Source organism: Rhineura floridana, chromosome 5, assembly GCF_030035675.1.
Source record: "Rhineura floridana isolate rRhiFlo1 chromosome 5, rRhiFlo1.hap2, whole genome shotgun sequence".
NCBI classification, from domain to species: domain Eukaryota; kingdom Metazoa; phylum Chordata; class Lepidosauria; order Squamata; family Rhineuridae; genus Rhineura; species Rhineura floridana.
In genome coordinates this window covers 174,045,358-174,070,788 of record NC_084484.1, presented here as the reverse complement: position 1 = coordinate 174,070,788, position 25,431 = coordinate 174,045,358, and the positions used below count along the sequence as shown (strand labels likewise).

Here is a 25,431-nt window from a genome sequence, read left to right as displayed (position 1 = left end):
GAGAAACAGCATCTGCAGGAAACAAGTCTGTGAAAATCTTCCCCCCTGCTTCAGATGTTAATAAAGGAAGAACATTACATTCAGTAAACAGTTGCGACATCCTCCTGAAATGGGCTTACAAAATGGGGCACTGTCGCCAAGCTGAGCCATAAGATCTAGTAATCTTGCTCCCACAAAAAGCAGTGACGGCCACCCTTCGAAAGGTTAGACAAATTCATTGAGGGTACGGCTATCAGCCGCTACTAGCCATGACAGGTGTGTTCTCCCTCCAGAGTCAGAGATAATATGCCTCTGAATACCTCTTGCTGGAAATTGCAAGTGTGGAGACGGTTGTCGCACTCAGATCCTCCTTGTAGGCTTCCTATGGCCACCGTGAGAACATATGGGCCTTTGGTGTGATCCAGCAGGGCTTTCTTATGTCTGGATGTTCTTAACCACACATCACACACCTTTTTTTATTAACAACAAAAACATTTCCCCTTTCATCTTGAAAAGATTTCAAGTTTTAAACTTGCTTTTCAGTTTGTGATGAATGGGCTCCATGTTCTTGTGCTTCCTCTTCCTGCTCCGACTCCCTCCCTCCCTTCTTGGTTTGCACAAAATACAATTTGCCATGGCATCTGAATGGGGCAAATTATGGTTTGCACAAACCAAAGTTTCTCCAAAGCCCACCTGGAAACCCACTTCAAGTCATGATTTCCAATATACTGGTTGCAATTACAGCACATACAAATGGCAGAGAGAACCATTCCTTCAGAAAAATAATGTGGTGTGTAAAAGGTAAAGGCAAGACTATTCCCTTCTATTCTAAGCTTGAGAAAATATATATATATGATTTATAGGACCCTGCCAATTGTTGCCATATTATGTATTGAACTCTAGTTTCATTTTTCTTTTCCTCTTCCAAAATAATTGGATTTTCCCCCTGTAAGGCACCACACAGGCTTTCAAATATCTACCCATCTGGGAACCACTAAAGTCCCTTGCAGGTTACAGCACAGTAATTTGGAACTCAGCATCTACCAAACCTCCGGCCTGCAGGGTGATCACCTAATAAGGCTGAAATATGTCCTGGCTCTTTAACACACAAAAATAGCCCAGACTTCGAAAAGGTCTCAAAACGGCTCTGCATCACAGTGCTTCATAATGGGAGCAATTCCTCTCTTAGTAAATAAAAAATTTTTTTTAAAAATAAACATAAAATCTAAGCTCTATATTACACTTAGTTGTTGCCATTAATCTATGGAAGCTATTGAGTTTCTAATGGTGGAGGAATGAGATCAACGTGTTAAAGTTTTAGAGGACTGCTTCAATTTTAAAAACTTCCCAAGCCTGCAGGGCTGGGGAGAATACTTTTGAGGCTGGGTGGATTCAGTATACAGCAGAGTCAGTTTGGCTACCCAAAGTGCAATGGACAAAAATCAAGTTATGCATAGAATGTATTAAGTATCCAAACATTCCCACTAGAATGTTTTATTGGGAATAGAGAGGGCTGAATTATTTTTTGGAGGGGGGAAATCAGAGAATCATAGAAGAGTTGGCCATTGAGTCCAACGCCCTGCTCAAGGCAGGAATCTAAATTAAAGCATACCCAATAGGTGGCTGTCCAACTGCCTCTTGAATGCCTCCAATGTTGGAGAGCCCACCACCTCCCAAGGTCATTGGTTCCATTATCGTACTGCTCTGACAGGAAGTTTTTCCTGATGTTCAGTTGAAATCTGGCTTCCTGTAACTTGAGCCCATTATTCCATGTCCTGCAATTCTGGAATGATTGAGAAGAGATCCTGGCCCTCCTCTGTGTGACAACACTTTCAAGTACTTGAAGAGTGCTATCATATTTCCCCTCAGTCTTCTCAAGGCTAAACACAACCAGTTATTTCAGTCTCTCCTCACTGGGCTTTGTTTCTAGTCCCCTGATCATCCGTGTTGCCCTCCTCTGAACCTGTTCCAGTTTATCTGCATCCTTCTTAAAGTGCAGTGCCCAGAACTGCACCATTATTTGGAATTTAATCCAGAGGTTAATTTCTAGCCACTACACCACATTTGACATTGTGGTGGGAAGACTCCATCAACTTTGGCTTCTCATTGGGCAAGAGATTGCCTGCCTCATATACACATCACAAAAACCATCACATCGTAGGGATACAAGAAGGCATCGTTTCCTGTTCCACCCTGTATTCGTCGCCTGCAGCACTGTTTCCATTCCACTGCAATGCCATCTTCTGCCAGAAGCTACCTTATTTGTCTCGCTGTCTGCTGTGGCAAAATTATGTAACTTACATAATTAATGATGTAAATTATGTAATTATGTTGTCATTTTGTTATTCCACCCCATTCATTGTAATGCAAAGGAAACAAAATGCACATGGGGGAAATGTAAACAATGGCATTTGCAGACTGAAAGCAGCAACAACAGTGTATGCCAATTGTGTTCACTGGATTGATTTCCATTCCAGACACGGGAGGAACATCAGCAAATTCCGCTCCCATTTGCATTTCTATCAGAATTCTCCAGCATCCCTAGGTAGATGTGACTTTTGCATAGGAATCTGGTAAATTCTGGTAATCTGGTAAACTGGCCCTAAATGGTGCCAGACCCTCCCCATGGTCATGTCTGGAGAAGGAGAAACGGCCTGTAAATCTGCAACTTACCCACCACCAGATACAAGGGGGGAAAGAGGTATCAGATAACACAATGGAAAAGAGAACAGGATGTTCTTAGTAAATGTATTCCTCCTACTTAAGGGAGATGCTGTTGGGAAAAGCAACACGTCTCAAGAGATCTGCGAGGATGGCAAAGAGAGGTCACAGTGGTGGAAGGATGTGCAAAAATTAAAAAGAACACTGTCTTATGTGAGCTACAGACCACTCTTGCTCCAGAAATAGCTACAGGGGAAAAATGTCACTTATTATTAGCATGTGAGCTACTCACCGCTTCTTTCAAGCCAGATGGTAATGTTAAGATCCAAAACATAATAAAAAGCTGAAGACAGATGCAATATGAGCTCAGTTTCCTCTTGCAATCTGCATTTATTTATTTAATTTATTTCTATCCCGCCCTTCTACCCTATAATAGGGCACTCAGGGCAGCTTACAATAAAATTGCACACGTAATAAAATGGTACACAACACAAAAACATTAAAATAAATTAAAATACATAAAATACAATTAAAATACACAGAATACTATATATGTATATATACATCTACTAATAGGCAAAAACCTTGTGGTTTACAAACATAGCTATAGCCCACAGATATATCAAACTTTAAAAAGCAAGGAAATTGGGCAGCTATAGTGAATGCACCAGGGGAGCAAGAAACCTGACCTCCTTTCTGAGATATTGTACTGCCCTACAAATTTGTCAAAATGCAAACACAATTTGGGTTGGTCTTTCACAGTCCAATCCATTTCCTGTGTAGCTTGGAAGAATTTGGTAATGTGCTTCTGAGCATATGGTGAGTTGTGGCAATACCTGCAATCAGCCCAAATAATAGAAACGACATGTGCTGTGCTGATCTTGTTTTAGCAGGGAGGAAGCAACATTATTAAGACAGTTGACATAGTTCAGATAGTCACTTTAAATATGTCTGATCTACTTTGCATAATAATGAGCTCATGGGAAGCATCAGAATGGCATGGGGGGATGTGAAAAATCCACACTGGCTATACACACACACATACATATAATGGGGAATTTTATATATACATATATGTATAGCTAATGGTGAATTCTTTATATATAAATAATAAGCAAAATATATTCTTTTAGAAAACTATAAAGGTTCATAACATTTTAATAGTTTAGTAGGAAGCCAGGCCCTTTTCTCTTTGGAGCTGTCTCCCTTGACTTTCCTGGTTTGTTTGGAACTACTTATACTACTTGTACTCTAAATAACTGATAACACTGTACTGAACATCTCAATATCCCTAATATGTAGAAAGAAATAATTTCAGTAATAAAATGCGTAACTAAATTGCTTTGCTCACTAGCTGGAGTGCTTAGCTCACTGTGAAAATGTATTTTCATGTGAAGTACTGAACATTGCCAAATTCACTAGAACACGATGCAGAGAAGTACAGTACCTATGCAATGCCTGTGCAAATGCCTGTGTAATACTGTAATGTCTGTCATTCTGATGTGTTAAATCCTGATTGGTAGATGCTAAAGTCTTTGTCCTAAAATGTATAAAAACCCCAGGCAACCAGTGCCATGGGGCAGTTCTCCACTCACTAAGAGGAAGACTGACCAAGTGTACACTTGTCATCCAATAAAGGCCTACCTTTTTGCTCCAAGCCTGTGTCTTCAAATTTATTTATGGACCCCCAGCAAAAGATCCCAATGGAGAAAGAATTCCCCCCCCACACACACACACGGAAATGTGATTAACAAAACAAGTTTTTATATATATGGGGGAGTGGTACTAAAGGGACAAAAAATTAAAAAGCGTTAAAAAAAACAACCATTCTCAGGCTCTCAGGAATTAACCAGGAATGGGGAGTCTCAGGGCTGGGGGCCAAATGTAGCTATCCAGGCCTCTCCATCTGGCCCCAGCAACTCTCCCGGGGCCACACTCTCTTCCAAGCTCCCCCCATTATCAGCCCTGCTTTGCACCCTCCTTGAGTGTTCTTGCCTGACTGGAATGTGCTCTTGAACTCTTGACATGTGGCCCCCAGAAGGTTGTCCAGAAGGGAATGCGGCCCTCAGGCTGAAAAAGATTCCTGCCCTCGTGCATGACCATTGTTTGTACTGGTGAACTGTCAGCCGTAAAGCTCCTCCTGTACTTTTGGTGGGATGTCCACTCCTTCCCAGCCAAACTGGGCTGTATAGAGAGACCGGAATTTTTACGTATTTATTTTGTTATTTAAAATGTTTCTATCCCACCCTTCTCCCCTACAACAGAGCAGTCAGGGCATCTCACAATAAAATCATACACAATAAAAAATACACCCACCAAAATCAAAATAGATGAAAATATATAAAATACAGGTTAAGAAATCTAGGGGAGTGAAATTAAAAGGGAACTAAAGACATAGTGGTTAAGGTGTTGGACTACGACCTGGGAGACCACGGTTCAAATCCCCACATAGCCATGAAGCTCACTGGATGACCTTGGGCCAGTCACTGCCTCTCAGCCTCATGAAAACCATATTCATAGGGTCTCCATAAGTCGGAATCGACTTGAAGGCAAAAAGAGGTAAAACTAAAAAAAGAGGAGGGGATCACATCAGTTTCAGACTATACCTTCCATGGTCAGTGCACACATTTCCAGAGATGCTCTGCAAGCTGCTGAGTTCATTTAACAATTGGAGCAAAGGGGAAGGGTCATAGCTCACTGGCAGACAACATGATTTGCATGAAGAAAGTCCCAGGTTCAATCCCCAGTGGCATCTCCAGGTAGGGCTGGAAAAGCCCCCTGCCTTAAACCCTGAGAAGCTACTGTCAGTCCATGTAGACAAAACTGGACTAATTGGGCCAAAGGTTTGACTCAATGTAAGGCAGCTTCCTATATTTGCTATCAACAGAAGTGTCCAGAGGCAGACTCTATATTTTTAGGATCCTCATCCCAAACATTATTTCTTCCCCTAAATGCGGTATAAAGTGATCCTGCCTGTATGCAGCTATAGGAAGCTGCTTTCTACTCATTCAGACCAACTGCTCCATCTAGCTCAGCACTGCCTACACTGACTGGCAGCAGCTCTCCAGGGTTTCAGGCAGGAAGTCTTTCCCAGGCGTACCTGAAGATGCCGGAGACTGAACCTGGGACCTTTTGCAAGCAAAACAAATGCTCTATCACTGAGTTTTGGCTCTTTCCCTTAATCCTGGCAACAGAGTCCCTTCTCTGCCCAAGGTCAGATTTGTTAGGAGAATGGGCAGGGCTTTTTCAGTGGGGGCACCCACATTAAAGAACTGCTGACAAGCTGAAATTTGTCAGGCCAAAACAGTTGCAGGTGTGGCCCCATTTCCTTTCAGGAAAGTGGCAGCTGTGGGAAGGGGTCTCTGTCCTATAAAAGGGTTTAATCTTGCAGACAACATAGGAACGCAGGGGGGGAAATGGAAATGGATTGCCTTCAAGTCGATCCTGACTTATGGCTACCCTGTGAATAGGGATTTCATGGTAAGTTGTATTCAGAGGGGGTTTACCATTGCCTCCCTCTGAGGCTAGTCCTCCCCAGCTGGTTAGGGCCTGCTCAGCTTGTCACAGCTGCACAAGCCAGTCCCTTCCTTGTCCACAACTGCCAGCTGGGGGGCAACTGGGCTCCTTGGGGCTATGCAGCTTGCCCATGGCTGCACAGGTGGCAGGGCACGTAACCCCTGAGCCACTCACTGTGGGGTGATCTTTAGCTGGCCCTTGACACCCAGGAGACACAAGTGGGGATTTGAACTCACAGACTCTGGGTTCCCGGCCAGGCTCTCCTCCCCACCATGCTTCTGTCTCTTGGGTGTCAAGGGCCAGCTAAAGATCACCCCCACAGGGAGTGGCTCAGGGGTTACATGCCCTGCCACTGACCTGTGCAGCTGTGGGCAAGCTGCATAGTCCCAAGGAGCCCAGTTGCCCCCCAGCTGACAGTTCCAGACAAGGCAGGGGCTGGCTTGTGCAGCTGTGGCAAGCTGAGCAGGCCCTAGCCCAGACTTTCCCAACCAGTGTGCCTCCAGATGTTGTTGGACCACAACTCCCATCAGCCTCAGCCAGCATTGCCAATGGCTGAGGCTGATGGGAGTTGTGGTCCAACAACATCTGGAGGCATACCGGTTGGGAAAGGCTGCCCTAGCCAGCTGGGGAGGACTAGCCTCAGAGGGAGGCAATGGTAAACCCCCTCTGAATACTGCTTACCATTACCGCTCAATAAACAAAGTAAAGAAAAGTTGTGGGTGTTTGTTTGCTGCAGTGTTTTAAAAAAAGGGGAATGGGCAGGAGATTTGGACCTGGTGCAAAGGACCTAGGACTCAGGCCTGCTCCCCAACAAGTAGTATCTCAGGTACAGCTGATCTCAGGTGCAGACAGGTCACATTCATGCCAATCATTTACAAGCAGTCTCGTACCACTTTAAGTCATGGCTTCCTCCAAATAATCCCAGCAACTGTAGTTTTCAAGGGTGCTGGGAACTGTACCTCTGGAACAGTTAAACTACAGTTCCCAGGATTCTCTCTGGGAAGCCTTGGCTGTCTCAAGTGGTAGAAATGTGCTTTACATATATGTCACGGATCTGATGTTAAACTGCAAGGTGTGGGGAAGGAAATGAAAGAGAGGCGGCACTCCCCTAGGAATATGGGTCCCAAGACATGAAGATTTTCATAGTTAAACACAGACACACAAAACTGGACACACTGAACTTATGCTGAAAGGCAGTCATCTAGATTCCTGCCAAATGGGCCAAAATGCAATGTATGATAACTGCCGTTGTTTCTGACTCTAGTTTTCGAAAGCAAACAGCAAAACAAGCATGCAACAATTTTCATAAATAAAGGACTAAATGACTGTGTCTTCCACAAGTACTGTTGATGTCAATCACGCTGCAATTTAGACAGCGGGATCCAATGATGCAATTTTGGAAATGCTTGAGAAATATTTGAGACTGTTTATTGCCTCTTTCATGGAGCTGCAAGTGTTCCCCTTCTCCACCCCCTCAATCCTTTCCTGCTGTGTGACACAGCAAAGAGCAAAATCTCAAGGCCTAATTAACCCAGAACAAAAACACCCACCGTGTGTTCTTTGTCATTTTCTGTAATCCCCTGGCCTGCAATAATTTTTAACAGATATGAAAGGCTACAGCATTGACTCCCTCCACTGATTCACACCCACATAAAGCCACATCACAGATAAAGGGGTCTGTAACCCACTTCCTCTGTCCCAGCAACAGGGGCTCTATTGTGAGCCTCCCCCCCATGCACCCTCAGGGGTTCGCTCCTTGGGGTTCCAACTGTACTATACATTTAAAGCAGTATTGTGCCACTTCAAACAGTCTTGGCTTCCCCCAAAGAATCCTGGGAAATGTAGTTTGTGAAGGGTGCTGAGAGTTGTTAGGTGACCACTCTTCCCCTCACAGACCTACAATTCCCAGAGTTTCCTGGGAAGAGAGACTGGCTGTCAAACCACTCTGGAAACTGTAGTTCCGCAAAGGCAAGAGGGGTCTTCCAACAACTATAGTTCCCAGGATTTCATGACTGTTTAAAGTGGTATGATCCTGCTTTAAATGTATAGTGTGGATGGAGTCTGGGTCTTGGCTTGTAATCTGCAAGAGCAGGTCTCCAAGCTACTCGGACTGGCAAGCAAGCTTCTAAAAGAGTCAAAGAGTATCACCTGGCCAGCTTTGGCCTACGGGAGAAACATGGGTTGGTTGGTTTTTGTTAGTTTCCCTGCAGTTCCTACTGCTGGCCACAGGTAGGTGGTCTCACATAGGTTGAATCCTGCCTATAAGACAACTGATGAATGCAAGACTCACTATGGGCTCATCTTGTGGTGGATTTGGCATAAAGCAGGGATGGGGTGCGTCCCTGAAATGTGATAATGCCCCTTGCATTCCTGGATGGAGGGTGGAGAGGTATGTTGTGTTTGTCGACATCAGACATTCATGTGCCTGGAATGTAACCTATTACACAAAGGTGAGAGTCGCATCCTTGCTCCACCCACTTTTTGCCTCTGGCCACACCCCCTTTTGCCTCTGGCCATTCTCATCACTGACATGTGGCCCCTGGGAGGCTGTCCACATGAGAATGTGGCTCTTGGCTGAAAAAGGGTCCCCATCCCTGGCATAAAGGGGCATGCCAGGTGCCAGACAAGACAATCCTGATGTCAAGAAAGAGCTTACTACTTTCTCCCTGATCTTTTACCATATGCAGTGCAGGTCTTACAAGTCAAAGGACATGAAATATGTCCAGAAGAAAATCCTAATCAATGGCACAGGGATTTCATCTTTGGAGGGAGTAAGGCTGCTGGAATCTTACTTCTTTATTTTTCTGGCATCATTTGGAAATGTATTTTGCAACAACAGTGAATATCGTTTACATCCACACAGGCGAGGCTGTCTGCTTGCCAGCCAGTAAACAAAATAGCAGACCTCACACAGAAACCCGATATATAATTTGTCCAAATACTACGATCTTGTTACAACAGCATGTGAAAGCTCTTACTAGTCCTAATACTGTTAGGAAGTAATTATCTAAATGTCTGCACATATCGGAAAAACTAAACTGCAGGGTACAGTTTCCTAACTGCAGGTATTGTAGCTCAGGGCTGTAGCTCAGTGGTTGAGCAACTGTTCTGCACATAGAAGGTTGCAGATTCAATCCCCAGCATCTCCAGGGTAGAACTGGGAATGTCTCCTTGTCTGAAACCCTGGCAAGCTGCTGCCAGTCAGTGTAGACAATGCTGAGCTGGATGGACCAAGCATCTAATTCAGTAGAAGGCAGCTTCTCATGTTCCTATGTACATAGGAAGGATGGTAGCTCACTAGTAGAGCATCTGCCCTGCATGCAGAAGGTCCCAGGTTCATGACGGCATCACTGTACCAACATTGGGGGGAAAGGCAAAAGTTCTCTCATCTGCTCACACACACAAAATATGCAGGGTTGGCAACACACAGACCCAGAAAGGTATTGCGTAGCAAATCTTCAACAGTCTTAATTTTAACTTTCTAGTCCTCACTGTGTCAGGATGACAAGTATCAATGCTGCCCCTCTTCACTGGGGAACTACATCTATGCCTACACCAAAATCAGAATCTTCTGAAGCACGCAAGAGAGATTAAGAAAGGAAGACAGCTTTATAGTTGGAACGTACTTCATAGCACTAAAAAAATTGAACTCAGTGTTCTCACTTGATTCCTAGACTAAAGATATAGTTAGCTTCAGGTCCATTTATTTAATTTAAATTAAAGAGGAGAGAGGAGAAGGACCTCTGGTGAGGCTTGGCGGTGCTCTCTGCGAGGGAGAAGGGACTCGGGATTCCTGGCCCTGAAAGACCTGATAGACTTGGGAGGCAGCTGACCAAGAGCTCTGGTGAGGTAAGCAGCTCATCTGCATACTTTCTTTCCCACCAGGCTGGGCGGTGCTCTCTGCGATGGAGAAGGGACTCAGGATTCCTGACCCTGAAAGACCTGGGAGGCAGCTGACCAAGAGAGAAAGAGGAGCTCTGGTGAGGTAATTAAAAAAAAAAACACCCAAAAAAATGGAAATGGAGGGGGATCAAGCAGTTGTTGTCACCTGCAATGTGTGCGCTATGTTCATTTTCTTAACGGAAACCAGATGTGATTACACTTGCAGCAAGTGCAGATTGGTGGTGCTCCTAGAAGAAAAGGTCAGGGGGCTGCAGCAATGCATAGACACCCTGCGACTTATCAGAGAAGATGAGGACTTCCTCAATAGAACACAAGAGGAATTAAGGGAGTGACACAAAGTACAGGAAGAACATGACAAGGAAGAACAGGACTGCAACAGGAACAAATTCCCGTGGAGGACACGAACGAGACACGGCCAGAAACACCTTGCAACAGATCACCTCGGACTATGAGGCTCTGGGTAGGAAGGTCAAGCATTTGGGGGCGCAGGTGGTCTTCTCCTCAATTCGTCCCGTGAAGGATAGAGGACTACAAAGGGAAAGGAAGATACTGCATGGTCGAAGCTTCTTGGAGGGGAGACTGTTGGCAAGAGATGGGCTGCACCTCACGAGGACTGGGAAGAATCTCTTGGGCAGAAGTATGGCAAAACTCATCAAGAGAGCTTTAAACTAAAGCTTCTGGGGGATGGAGATGATAGCTTAAAGACCGATCCAAAGACAGCAGGTTGTAAACGCAACGATTTGAAGGGTACAGAAGACACTGGGAGAGAGAAAGGGATTCTCTTAGTTCCTCTCACTGTGCACAAGCCTTTGTCACTCATTACCACCAAGTTTATGTCTCCCTCCCCCTTAGGATTCACTTTAAAGCTCTCCTGATGAACTTCTCCATGCTGTGGCCAAACACATTCTTCCCAGTCCTTGTGACGTGCAACCCATCACTTGCCAGCAGTCCATCTTCCAGGAAGCATAGCCTGTGGTCCCAGAATCCAAGTCTCTCACGTCGGCACCACCTTCATAGACAGTCACTCACCCAGAGTATTTTATTTTCCTTTCTACTCCCCTTCTAAGTTCTGGAAGGATGGATCCTCCATCCAGACAAGTAAGAAGCACTATCACAGTTCAAGGAATGATTCTAGCCCAGCAAAAGCACTCAAGAAGGCCACAGAGCAAGGCTGGAGAAGGTTGCAGCTTAGAGAGGGGACATGGCCCAGGGGATTCATGAGGGCCAGAGGTGTGGAGGTCTATGTGTTGTCCCCAGGCTTGAGGTTTCCCACCTGTATTCTAACACCCCTGCACCCCTTTATCCCTGTTATAACTGTGTCAGTGTGTGCATTTTAATTGCAAGCGGCTTTGGGAGCTGATCTAGGCTGAAAATATCACATAAATAAACCCCTGTTAGTTCCTCAACAATTAAGATCAAATTAACAATTGTTGTTATGGCGCTGTAGTATGCTGTAAGAGCTCTGCTGTTTGCAAAACTGCAGTTGCTCATGACGCTGAATGAGGAGTTTTCAGTTCCTAAATTAAGCACACATGGTGAAGGCCACTCCCTGTTGAGCTATTATGCAGATCTCTTCTAAGCAGCAATCCTAGGCACATTTCCTTGGAGGCTACTATGAAATCAATGGGAGTTGCTTCCAAGAAGGATGGGTTTAGGATTGGGGTGTCATCTGCACACAAAAAGCACATCTGGCCTTCAGAAGGTTGGCCAGGTACAAATCTTGCCCTCAAGCTGAAAGAGATTCCCCACCCCTGGTACAGACCTTGAACCCGTGCCTGTTCCATATATCAGCAGGAATGCCTGGCAATGACATCTGAACATTTAACATCTAATCATATTAAATCAAATGTTGAATCAGCACCACCAAGAGCCAAAGTGTGGCTGCTTCACACTTGTAGCTTGCTACCCCCAAGCAAAACCCAGCTGTACAGATCTTACTCTGCCAAGATCTCACATTACAAAAGACTTTGCTCCTTTCTTACAGAGATTCCAGATGAGACCTTTTCAATTCCTTGAGCCATTATTATGGGCTGATCCATATAGCCAGCAACTTCCCTCCAACGACACCATCCGTGGTAGCCTCTAGGGATCCATCTGCGCTATACATTTAAAGTAGTAACATACCACTTTAAATAGTCATGGCTTCCCACAAAGAATTCCGGGAACTACTTGTCAGACTGTATCTCCCTATATGAGCATGCCCGGGCCCTGAGATCTTCAGGAGAGGCCCTTCTCTCAGTCCCAACACCCTCGCAAGTGCGATTGGTGGGGACGCGAGATAGGGCCTTCTCGGTGGCTGCTCCTAGGTTCTGGAGCTCCCTTCCTAGGGAGGCACGAATGGCCCCCTCCTTGCCATCCTTCCCTCGGCAAGTAAAGACTTTTTTATTCCAACAGGCTTTTGGGATAGAAAGTGTTTAGGATTGGGCTTTACAAGGCTTGTTTTATTGTTTTATATTATTATTTGTATTATTTTAAATTGTTTTAAGATTTTTAAGTGCCTTTTACGGTTTTAAGGTTGTGCATAGTTTAACTGTATTTTAATTGTATGTTTTTCTATGTTTTTAACTACATGTAGTTCTATTTGTAAGCCGCCCTGAGTTCCAGTTTGGAAAAAGGGCGGGGTAAAAATAAAGTTTCAATTCAATTCAATTTCAACTGTAGTTGTTAAAGTTGCTAACAGTTGTTAGGAGGCCCCCAGTCCCCTCACAGAGCTACAATTCCCAATGTTCCCTGGGGAGAGGGATTGATTGTTAGACCACTCTGGGAATTCTGGAGATTCCGCATGCCTGGCCGAGAGGAAGACAATGTCTGCTTGCCCCATCTGGTAATGTTCTAAAACTGGAGTGGCCAATTTTCATATTCTCAGGGCTACTTGGTTCTTTAGACCAGTAGCCTTCAGCTATTTCAGACCTGGGACACACCTTTAACCTAAACATGCACTTGGGGAGGGGACCCATTTCTTAATTTTTCACCATCTATCTGTATGGTTAGAGCGCTGCTGTTGCAACCCAACTCACATCACATTGTGACCTGGTATTGGGTCCCAATCCTCCAGTTCAAGACCAATACTTCATACTAAGGCGGAGGGCAGACTTCAGCCTAGCAGAATCTACTTCATTATTTTCTGGAAGAACCCTGAGGTCCACCCAGTGGAGCCAGATCTAAAATAGAGACATAGTGAGGCAGACATGCACCTAAAATTAAGCAACAGCGTACCTTTGAGCTCAGCTCAGGAATTTTTCTGCCCTATAACTGAACTCACAGCTGTATTTTTTGCACAGTGAACCCACACCTTGTTTTCCCTCCTAAGTTCGTCTGGTTTTTTAGGTGGCGGTGTGTGTATGTGCATGGATGAGGAAGCCTTCTTGTTGCAGTTGTTAAACAACTGGAAATCAAATCATTGCCAAACTACTGCAAATAATTCAGAGAGCTATCAGTAGATCCTGATCTATCTTACAGCACCCCCTGCTCTAGACAGTGGTCTGTGGGCCAAAGGTGCATTCTGATTAAGGACATAAGAAGGCATTTTTTTCTGGTCTGCCCTGCATTCGCCACATTCCGAACTGTTTCCATTCAGCTGCAGTTCCACCTTCTGCCACAAACTGCATTATTTGTCTTGCTTTCCGCTGTCGTGAAATGTCATAACTTATGTAATTAACTTACAGTTAATTATGTTCTCATTGTTTTATTCTACCCCATTCATTTCATTGCAAAGGAAATGCAATGCAAATGGGGTAATTACATATTGTTTGGGGACTGAAAGCAACACCAACAGCAAATATCAATCGTATTTGCAGGATTAATTTCCATTCAGGACATGGGACAAAGAAGCAAATTTCCCCTCCTGTTTACCCATTTTCGTTAGAATTCTTCAACATCCCTAATTCTGATGCACAAATTAATCTCCTTGTGAGTGGCCAGGCTTTATAATGTAGTTGGTGCCATTTAGCAATAATCACTTTACATTCTGGAGGAAATGCAATAATGCTTGTCAATACTTACAAATATGGAATAGAGTATTCTGGAAAAGGGCATGGCTGGCTAGCACCTTGACAATCGTTCAGAAGCTGCAGCTAGTGCAGAATGTGACAGTGAGGCTGCCTGTGGGTGTCTCTGGCCAGACACATATTACCCAGGTCCTGAAAGATCTGCACTGATTGCCAATTTAGTACCGAGCTCAATTCAAGATGCTAACACTGACATATAGAGCCCTAAACAACTTGGGTCCCAAATATCTGAAGGTGCGCCTCCTCCCACATTGACCTGCCTGGGCGTTATGATCAGCACAGGAGACACTATTAGAAATGATGCAGCAGAACTCTGTGGTTCGAGAGGTGGTGGCACACAAGAGGGCCTTCTCTGTGGTGGCCCCCGGATTGTGGAACAACCTCCTCTCTGAAGTGCTGCTTGCATTATTGTTCTATGCTTTTGAGTGGTTGGTCAAGATTCATATCTTTACCCAGGCCCGTGGTTAAGCGTGGGCCTTTCCTCCTTCTGCATTGCTGTGCACTGCAAGTTTGTGCTGCTATTTTGTTATTCTGATATTGGGTAGTTTTTATTTTAAGGTTTCAATTGTACTTTTTGTACTTGCACTACTTTTAATTGTTATATTTTTGTAATGTGTTGCTGTGCACTGCAGTTCTGTGCTGCTGGTTTTCTTATTTTGATATTTGTCGTTTTTCTTTGTTTTCTTTTAAGATTTTTGTAATTGTATTTATACTTATTTTAATTGTTATATTTTGTAACTCACCCTGGGACCATTTGGTGAAACGTGGGCTATAAATACAAGATAGAAGATAGAAAGAAGATAGAAGGAAGATAGAAGGAAGGTGGATGGTGGATGACAGACAGACAGAGAGAGAGAGATGTTCCAGAATGGAGAGCTCCCATTCAAGGTGCCAGCCAGCAATGCCTTTCCCCAGAATACTCCATTCCATCCCAGGATTTCTGGGTCTCCCCTAGAGATGTGAAGGCCTGGAAAAATTCTGGGAAAACTCTGGGCTTCCTCCCTCCCCAATATTTTCAGGGTTTTTCTATGCCTTCACATCTTTAGTCTCCCCCCACCTTCTTCCACAAAAGGCAGTCAGCATTCTGTGCACATTGAAGAGGCTCACTGTGTGATGTTGGGCCAGTCACAATCTCTCAACCTAGACTATCTAACAGGGTAGTTGTGAAGATGAAAAGGGGCCAGGAGAGGCCCTTTTGATTTGATTTTAAGATGATTTTATTGTTTCTTTGTTTATTTTTATGTACGGCTTGTTTTTATGTGCACTGCTCAGAATTGTGAATGATTCAGCAATGTATAAATGTCTTAATAAACAACCAACTACGTACACAATCTTCAGCTCCCTGGAGGAAAGGGCCATGGGGAAAGGGCTGTAGTTCAGTCATAAAGCAACTGCTTTGCATGCAAAAGCTCCCAGGTTCAATTCCCATAGGCCTTTCCAGGTGGGACTGGGAATGTCCCCTGCCTGAAACCCTGGACAGCTGCTGCCAGTCCGTGTGTACAATACTGAGCTAAATGGACCAATGGTCTGACTCATAGAAGGCAGCTTCCTATGATGCTAAAGGTATTAAATAGTTGTGATGATAGCAAACAAACATCAGGGGGCTCAAGACTGAATAACACTGGTGTACGCCAGAGGTTTCAAAAATATTTTCACCATAGGCCACTTGAAAATTGCTGGGAGTCTCAGCCTATGAATTAATGGTTTTTTCCTGCCTGTTGTTAGCAATTGTAATACACTGTCTCCAGATGCTGTGTGATCTTTAATTGTATTTGTATTGCTTCTTTTATTACTTGTACTTTATTGTATTACTGTTTGAATTCCATAGAATTCTACAGAATTCAAAATTGTAAGCATTCGTCACAGACATGCTGCAGACCACCTGAATGAAGCTTGTGGACTGCTGGTGGCCTGTGGACCACAGTTTGGGAACCTCTGGTCTAGGCTACATAAGGAGCAGTACTCATATCCTGAATATCAAAAATACAAGGAAAGGTTCCAGTGCAGACAGGATCTGGCCACTGCCTACCCTGTTATAATCACCCTCTCTTTTTTAACCACCTCATGAACTTTTTTTTCCAGCAGTAAGAACAGCCCTGCTATTGTGTTCCATCTATGACAACATAACCCTCAAAGATTCCCTCTAAGACAGCACAGTTTTGACCCGCCCTGGCTATGGCCTTCTTTGAAATGCCAATATTCATGCACCCTACGGGTTGCCAGCAGCTTGGAAAGAAAAGAACTCCATAGATCATTTAGCCCAATTTGTTTAATTGCATGATGAAATCATTTTTTATTTTTTATTTTTGGTAATCTGAGATGGCAAAAATGTTCAATGCAGTAATGGAAGATTTTCTTTTTAAAAAAATGAATACTGTAGGCCCATATAGCTATTAATTGAGCTGATGTTTCATTTTTCATAGAGTACAAATGATAAATGCTTCAATCCTAAGACAAGGATATGTGTGGGATATAAGATAAGGATATTCTAAGATATGTGCTCATTCCAGCACATACGTACAATCCTTCCCCAAAGTGGTGACCTTGGCCACATTCACAGCATACATTTATTCTACACTTTAAACAGTCATGGCTTCCCCCAAAGAATCCTGGGAAGTGTAGTTTGTGAAGGGTGCTGAGAGTTGGTGGGAACCCCCTATCCCCCTCAGACAGCTACAATTCCCAGAGTTCTCTGGGAAGAGGGACTGATGTATTAAACCACTCTGAGAAATGTTGCTCTGTAAGGAGAATAGGAGTCTCCTAACACCTCTCAGCACCCTTAGCAACCCAAAGCTTCCCTAAACTAATAAGATTTGCATCTTTCACATTCAACCATCCATTTATCCCACTATTATTCCACTTTAATCAGTCATGACGTCCCCCATAGAATCCGGGGAAGAGTAGTTTGTGAAGGGTGTTGAGAGATGTTAGGAAACCCCTATTCCCTTCACAGAGCTACAATTCCCCAAGTAGTTTAACACAGAGCTTGGAAGCAACTAGTTACAAGTAACGAATTACTTGTAATTTATTACTTTTTTGAGGAACGAGTGGGTAATTCCTTTACAATTTGACTGTAATAGAACTAAGAGTAATCTTATTACTTTTGTATAGTAATTGTAATGTTTCCAGCATTACGTTTGGGCATTACTTAGGGGGAGGAAGCAGGGGAACTCTTCTGATCCTCTGATTTGTGGATGAAAATCATTTGCCTCAAACTGGGCTTCTTTGCAGTGTCGCTCTTCCCTCATGCTCTGTGGGTGGGTAGGAGGCGACGAGGGAGGAGGTGGAGAGTGAGATGGGGCGGAGTGGAGAAAATAATTGTTTTAAAAAATGGATGGTGGCAGTGTAGAATGGAGTGGAGCGAAAAAGGAGCCGGAGGGCAAGAACATGGACAAAGGAGAAGGAGGCAGCAGCAAAATGGAGATAAAGAATGATGGAGGTAAAATATGACAACGTACGTACGTGTGTGTGTGTGTGTGTGCGTGTGTGCGTGAGAGAGAGAGAGAGAGAGAGAGAAATACTGAGTTTGCACTTGGCACACAAAGTACCCTCCACCACCCTCTCTGGCTACTGTGCTGCATTTGCAGTATTTTAACTTTTTTGCATCTCAGGGAAAAATGTTTGCTTGGGTGAGTGTCCCTTAGTTGGTGGCAGGGGAGAGTCCGGGAGGTGGTTAAGTGAGAGAGATTATGCTTGCTCGGTGAGTGGGGGGGTTGCACTTGGTTTGACATGCAAAGATCAGAGTAGTGGCCTCTGCCTCCCTCCTCACCTCACCAGTGGAGAGACCACCATTGCTATCTTATGGATAAAAATAATTATTCTACTACCTCTGTATGTGTGTGTTTATTTTTAATGTTGTTTTAGTCTACTTAGATGTACAGCAGCCAAGGCCAGCACCTTGTAGGCGTTTTTATTAAAAAAGGAACAGAAATGTAATTGTAGTGATTACTTTTGAGCAAAAGTAAAGTAATCAGTTACTTTCAGAGCGATTGTAATCGTAACGGTAATTACTACTTTTTGGGGCCATGCAATTGTAACTGTAATTTATTACTTTTTAAAAGTAATCTTCCAAGCTCTGGTTTAACAGTCAGTCCCTCTTCCCAGAGAACTCTGGGAACTGTAGCTCTCTGATGGAAATAGGGGTTTCCCAACAACTCTTGGCACCCTTCACAAACTACACTTCCCAGGATTCTCTGGGATAAGCCATGACTATTTAAAGTGAAATTATACTGGAATAAATGCATGGTGTGAATGTGGCCATAGTCAGCACAATAAACTTAATTGTCTAGTGTAGATTTGAACGCTAGTCTCCAAGGCCCTAGTCTGATACTCTAATCATTACTCCACATGTGCGCTCTTCAGTATTCTCACCTTTGCTCATATTGTAGCTATTCATGGCCTAATCCATGCATGCAGGTGACTTCTCCAGCTGCAAGCTCAAAGTCTGATCATTGTATTGGTAACATGTCACAGGATAGGAAAAGAAAGCAGGGAGTTGCCATTCAGAACATTGCAGTTATTCAGCCTTATTAAACAGCCACAAGAGTGGCTATAAACTATAGCCAGCATGGATTTTTCACATTGCACAAAGTTAAATTGAAAACAACCCCCATGCCATTCTGATGCTTTCCAAAAGCTCATTTCAGAACAAAACCTTACAAAACTTATAGTCCTGAACTTAGAAACGCTTGCTTAATGACCCTCTAAATTTTCATGGCGATACACAAAAAAGTCAGAGAGAATCAAGAGTTCAAAGTGTAAAAAGAGAGGGAAAAATAGACCCCTTTTGGACTTTTTTCTGGCAGAGTTGTCAAAAATTAATGAAATTAAAAATTAGCCATGGTCACAGAGTACCTGTAATCCTATTACTGACCTTGCCCCATATTCTGACCTTCATCTTCTGCAGTATAAAAGTTAAAAAATGCCTACCTGCCTTTAATTAATTTAAGAAATTTAGCATTGGAGTCAATGATAAGCCCGGGCATGCTCAGTAAGAACCAACTATCAGTGTTCTAAAAGCTGGACTCACAGCTACTTAGCTTGGCTAATCAGGGGGCAACGCCAACACCAGACCTTTATTTCATTTTAGACAGTCAGGACTTCCCCGAAAGAATCCTGGGAAGTGTAGTTTGTAAAGGGTGCTTAGAGGAGAGTCCTATTCCCCTGGCAGAGCTCCAATGCCCAGAGTGGTTTAACAGTCAACTGCTCCAATTGAAGCTCTGTAAGGGCAACTGGGCATCTCCTAGCACTCTCAGCACCCTTCACAAACTACAGTTTCAGGATTCTTTGGGAGAAGCCATGACTGCCTACAGTGAAATAAACATCTGGTGTGGATGTGGCCAGGGACAGCTTTGGTTTAAATTTGGGTGGGAGAGTACATGAGCCTGCTGTAGAATAAAAATGGGGGGGGGAGAAGAATGTCTAAAAAAGAATGATACTGTTCACAATGTTTTCCTTTCGGAAAGGAAAGGGGCTTCACCTCTGCCCAGTACTCACTCACCCACCCAAAATCTTCCACTCCCCCAAGATGAAAGAGGTGTTAAAATTGGAGGGAGAAATATCAATAATTTAAGATATGCAGACCATATCATACTCTTAGGAGAAACCAGTAATGATTTGAAATGAATGCTGATGAAAATTAAAGAGGAAAGCACAAAAGCAGGACTACAGCTGAACATCAAAAAAAGTAATGACAACAGAAGAGTTATGTAAATTTAACACTGCCAAGAGGACATTCAACTTGTTAAGGATTATCAATACCTTGGCACAATCATTAACCAAAATGGAGACAATAATCAAGATATCAGAAGAAGGCTAGGACTGGGGAGGGCAGCTATCAGAGCACTGGAAAAGGTCCTCAAATGCAAAGATGGATCACTGAACACTAAAGTCAGGATCATTCAGATCATTGTATCCCCAATCTCTGGGTATGGATGTGAAAGTTGGACAGTTAAAAAAGCAGATAATAGAAAAATCAACTCATTTGAAATGTGGTGTTGGAGGAGAGCTATGCGCATATCAGGGACTGCAAAAAAGAGAAATTGGGTGTTGAAAAAATGGAAATGGACTGCCTTCAAGTCGATCCCGACTTATGGCGACCCTACGAAGAGGGTTTTCATTGTAAGTGGTATTCAGATGGGCTTTACCATTGCCTCCCTCTGAGGCTAGTCCTCCCCAGCTGGCTAGGGCCTGCTCAGCTTGCCACAGCTGCACAAGCCAGCCCCTTCCTTGTCCGCAACTGCCAGCTGGGGGGCAACTGGTCTCCTTGGGACTCTGCAGCTTGCCCATGGCTGCACAGGTGGCAGGGCATGTGACCCCTGAGCCACTCCCTGTGGGGGCGATCTTTAGCTGGTACTTGACACTCAGGAGACACGAGCGGGGATTTGAACTCACAGACTCTGGACTCCCAGCCAGGCTCTCCTCCACACTGTGCTATGCCAGCTGTCAATTGGGTGTTAGAACAAATTAAACCAGAACTATCACTAGAAGCTAAAATGATGAAACTGAGGTTATCATACTTTGGACACATCATGAGAAGACATGATTCACTAGAAAAGAAAATAATCCTGGGGAAAACAGAAGGGAGTAGAAAAAGAGGAAGGCCAAACAAGAGATGGATTGATTCCATAAAGGAAGCCACAGACCTGAACTTACAAGATCTGAACAGGGTGGTTCACCACAGATTCTATTGGAGGTCGCTGATTCTTAGGGTCTCTGTGAGTCGTAATCGACTTGAAGGCACATAATAACAAAGCTTGCAAAGAGATTATTTCTGGTATCATTTATTACAAAAATTTACACCAAACTTGCACTATATTCTACTAGAATTCCAGAACTGGCTTGTATGTCCTGTAAAAGATCAAATATAATGTGCAAATTACCAGGTAAGAAGTTGTCAGAATAAGTGAATAAGGTGCAGTGTGAAAGCAGCCTTAGACTCCAACTCTCATCAGTCCCAGCTCTGCATGGCCAATGGCAGGGACAATGAAAGGTAAGAGTCCAACATCTTGAGAGCCACAAATTCCCCATCCTCACTCAACATGCTTGAATTTGTTGTCTGAATTTACACAGAGCTGGGTCCACAACTACGTTGTTTGTGGCCACCCTCTGTCGATAGCAGTTGCTTCCTACGGATCACGTACAATTAATCAGAGGCTTCCTAGCTTATTCACAATTTATATAAAGGAAGGAACAAATGGATTATGGGTGTGAGCAAAAAGTGTGTGCCTGAAAGCTTCAGTAATAAGTTTGGGTTTTTTTACTCTATAGTTGGTTTAGCTTTCCTGTATCTGGTGCTCTCTAGAATGATGGCTAGGGATGAGAGACTTTGAGTCTAGAAGGATAAATACCCACTGTCTATTATGCAATGGAATGAAGATCTTAACAGTTGAATGTATTTCACAGAAACATCAATTTTGAGTGGATACCTATTTGGAGGGCTCATATTAATTTATATGCTTAACTCAAGATGCATATACTAGTGGTTATTGTATCCGTAATGTAAACTGATGGTGATTTGTTGTTTTTATCTATCAATACTATCAATGTATTGTTTCTTTTTCTTTATTTTTTGTATCTTTAATGTTTTTATTTTATTTTATTATTTTTACTTTGTTTTCTTTTTCTTTCCTTCCATTGTTAAATTTGCAACTAAAAAATTAATTTAAAAATGCTGGGTTTGGCTGATGGGAATTGTAGTCTAAAACATTTGGAAGGCACCTGGTTGGTGGAAGTTTGTTCTATTATATTGTGGATGGGTTTTAGATTGACAGGCCCCCTCCCCTGCATGGAACACGAATAAACTTACGGATTGAACAAACAGGGATGTCAAACTAACAAAACTAATGATTCAGAAGACAAAAGCCCAACTAAATGTTTAATTCTATGCTGAACTCTTGCTGCAACACTCAGAAAAGTTGCAAAGAGGAGACCTACTTAGAAAAAGACAAACCACTATTATACCAATATCCTGTCACATTCTTTAGGAAAAATTGCTGACTGGTGAACTATGTATCTGCAGTGCTTGCAGTGGCACTTCTCCAAAAGATAGGGAAAGCTTCAGTCCAAAGTATATAAATTATTCCTCTTGTAGTGCCAAAGGATGTTTAACTGGGTAAACGCTATGAGTAAGACCTAGTTCACATCAACAGCGGCTGAGGGATCAAAATGGTTTCTGGAATGTGCCACTGAAGAGTATAAGAAGAATCTGCTGGATCAGGCCAGTGGCCCATCTAGTCCAGCATCCTGTTCTCACAGTGGTCAACCAGTTGCCCATGTAATAAATGAGTAAAAATAAATTAAAAATAAAACTATATACCCATAGAAAATGCCAACAGGAAGGATTTTGGCCCTGAGTTCTCATCTGTATGTTACAAAGCAATCCTAACTATAGAAAGTTGGTGGAAGTTACGTTAGTGTAAGTTATGAAAGCTTCAAGTTATCCCGCCTCCAAATTCCATTCAGAGGGAATTTGGCTTACACCACCCTTCTTGCCAGCTAAGTTGAGCCGGGTTGCTAAGTCACGTGACTAAACTGAAAGGGGTTTGGAATAGGTGTGTCTCTTTGTCCTATCCTGCCATGACCACACTCCTTTTGGGGGAACATACACCAGTGTAAGTTCCAGTGGCTTAAGTTCCACCAGCTGAGCCAAGATGAGAGACTTATGCTGATGTATCTCCAGCTCAACCGGATGAGGGACTTATGCTGGCTCATCCAGGAAAGCCCAAGGTTTGCCAAATCCAAATGTTCTCATCCCAGTGAATCTCGGGTTTAGATTGTGCTGTTAGACATGCATGCACTGGTGCCACAGTTTCATCATAAACATCTTGCTTTGGGATGGATGTACAAATCCTTAAAGCTTTAATTTCATGGGAGACAGATCGGAATAAACAACAAAAAGTTCAAATGAAATTAAACAGATTTTATCCAAGAGAGAACGGAACACAAATAAATATCAGACTATGTTTACTGATGAGTATAGCATTACTTATGATATGAACTTCTATTTTTACTCTTCTTTGTACACAGAAACTTTTGAAACAGATCTGTCAGGGAGTCATGCTGTCTCAGGTGTCAAAATAACTTGGCTGACCCTGTAGACCTTGACTTTACTTAATACTGTGCACCTTTGAGGTGGAGTGCAGGTGAGATGACTACACCAGCAAAATGTATTGGGCCAACCCTGGTTCAGTAGGACTTACTTTCAAGAAACAACACTTAGCATTGCAGCCTTAGGTTTGTGAATATTTCCACTACAAGTCCCTACACTTTTCGTCCTTATGTGGCCAACAGACTTCCATAGCGGGAAGAACAGTGTGCAGTCAGTGAAAGCCACATCTGAACAGTTCATCTATTAATATGCAGAGAACCAGCAGAGAACTGATGGTAGAGTGAGGTGTATAAAATTATGAATGGTGTGGAGAATTTGGATAGACGTTTTTCTCCCTCTCTCATAATAGCGGAACCTGGGATCACCCAAAGAAGCTGAAGATTCAGAACAGAGAAAAGGAACATCACATTGTTAAACTATGCAATTATCTGCCGCAGGATGTACAATGTAGGCTTTAAAAAGGGGTGAAACAAATTCACGCAGAATAAGACTATAAATGGCTACAAGTGAAGATTCATGTGTACAATCTTTAGTATCAGAGGCGAAAAGTCACTGAATACAAGTTGCTAAGCAACAGGAGTGAGGACCTTGCTGTTGTACCCATGTCTTGCTTGCAGGTTTCCTGGCCACTGTGAAAACAGGATGCTGCACTAGATGGGCCACTGGCCTGATCCAGCAGGGCTCTTCTTATGTTCTTATGTAATATGGCGACCACAAAGTACTGAAAAAGATTTACTGATCCACAATCCTGCCACACTGTAGATGAATTACAGTAAAAATTATGTAATGAGAGTAGGAAAGGCCGTAACCCAGTGGTAGAGCATCTGCCTTGCAGGCAGAAGGTCCCAGGTTCAATCCCTGGCATCTTCAGGTAGGGCTGGGAGAGATCCCTGTTTGAAACCCTGGAGAGCTGCTGCCAGCCAGTGTATGCAATACTGAGATAGATAGACCAAGGATCTGACTTGGTATAAAGCAGCTTCCTATGCAGGAACCAAATTATTGCCATGAATGGATCCTGCCAGCAAGTTGTTTTGAGGAACAAAATTGAAACCTAGGGCAATAGCTATCTAGTTCCTAGGAAAAGTTGCACTGTATTAAGTAAAGTTTTCTCTGTTTTCAGACTTAAAGTTTGCAGCCGTGAGCGTAACATGCATCACTGCCAGATTAAGAAGAGAAAGCATCCTGGGAAACTGAACAACTAAGTAAACTGGAGTCAACAGCAACAAATAAGATAGACAGACAGATAGCTAGATATGCACACCGAATAAAATAAATCATTGCAAAAATTAGTAAAATCCTGCAAGCAAGCACAGAGATTTAGTCTAACCTTGTTGAGTTGGGGGTTCCTGGTGATGTCATAGCCTCTCTTCTTAATCCCGGTGGCTTTCCTGGGTGATGGGTAAGGGTCGCCTGAATAGCAGCATCTATTCTGGGGGAAGCTGAAAACTTGGAGCCGGAGCCTGGCCCCCAGCAGCTGAACAACGCGGGCCCCGCCTCTGCTAAAAGAGGGCACCAGCATCACTGCATACACAGAGCAACTGGAGGAGCACCTGGACTGTTTTGAAACAAAGACACACACAGGCAAAAATGTAGCGTTGAAGGGGGTCTCTGTATGTAGGGTTAACTCTCTCCTAACACGCCCCCCACTGTGTTCTGTTCCCAAGCAAAAAAGGGGGAGTCCCTGCTTACTTTCGTCTGTTGCTCTTCCTTTTCCCCGGATCAAGGTCCCCTTTTACGCATCAGCCGGCAAGCGCCTCCAGTAGTCGTAGAGGAGGCGACCCTGCAAAACGAAAGCAAACCCCAGGAAGCAGATCAAGTAGCAAGATTTGCAACCCGGAGAGCCTGCGTCTCGCAGTGCCCGCCCCCTCCTCCTCGCCTCCTCCTCCCCCCCCTCCTCCGACATCTGGTTAAGAAACTGATGGTCCGAGACGGAGAAGCGGGAGGAAAAGCTTTCACTGGGCTGCAGGTGCTGCTGGTGTTAAGAAAGGAGAGGTCATTATGAGGTTGCAGAAAGCTGGGGGTGGGGGAGAGATGTGGGTGTAGATTCTATCTCAGCTATTTTGTTTAGTCTTAATGATGCTCTGTATGAGGATTTTTTTAGTGTTTTTCTGCATCTGATTTTCTCTTGGTAATGTTTGCTTTTTATGTCGAAGAGAGTGTTTTGTTTTTCTGTTAATTAGCCAGGTTGATGTATACACAGGTGCTGGATTGGGTCACACTTCCTCATAATGATTGGGATTTAAAAATAAAGAATGC

The 25,431-nt window shown here is 43.5% G+C and overlaps 1 protein-coding gene across 2 annotated transcripts in view; it reads right to left on the bottom strand.

The window, feature by feature from the left end:
* Positions 1-25,043, bottom strand: part of ME3 (malic enzyme 3) — a 148,178-nt gene extending 123,135 nt beyond the window's left edge. Inside the window, exons 1-2 of one of the 2 annotated variants that reach the window (XM_061628895.1) lie at positions 24,865-25,043; positions 24,503-24,730 (exon numbers count right to left, since the gene is read on the bottom strand). In XM_061628895.1, the coding sequence (XP_061484879.1) occupies positions 24,503-24,694 (192 nt within the window). In that variant the 5' untranslated portion in view covers positions 24,695-24,730; positions 24,865-25,043. Of the gene's footprint in view, positions 1-24,502; positions 24,731-24,864 lie in introns of those variants that run through there. The other variant, XM_061628896.1, reaches the window with a different exon arrangement.
* Positions 25,044-25,431: the final 388 nt, after the last annotated feature.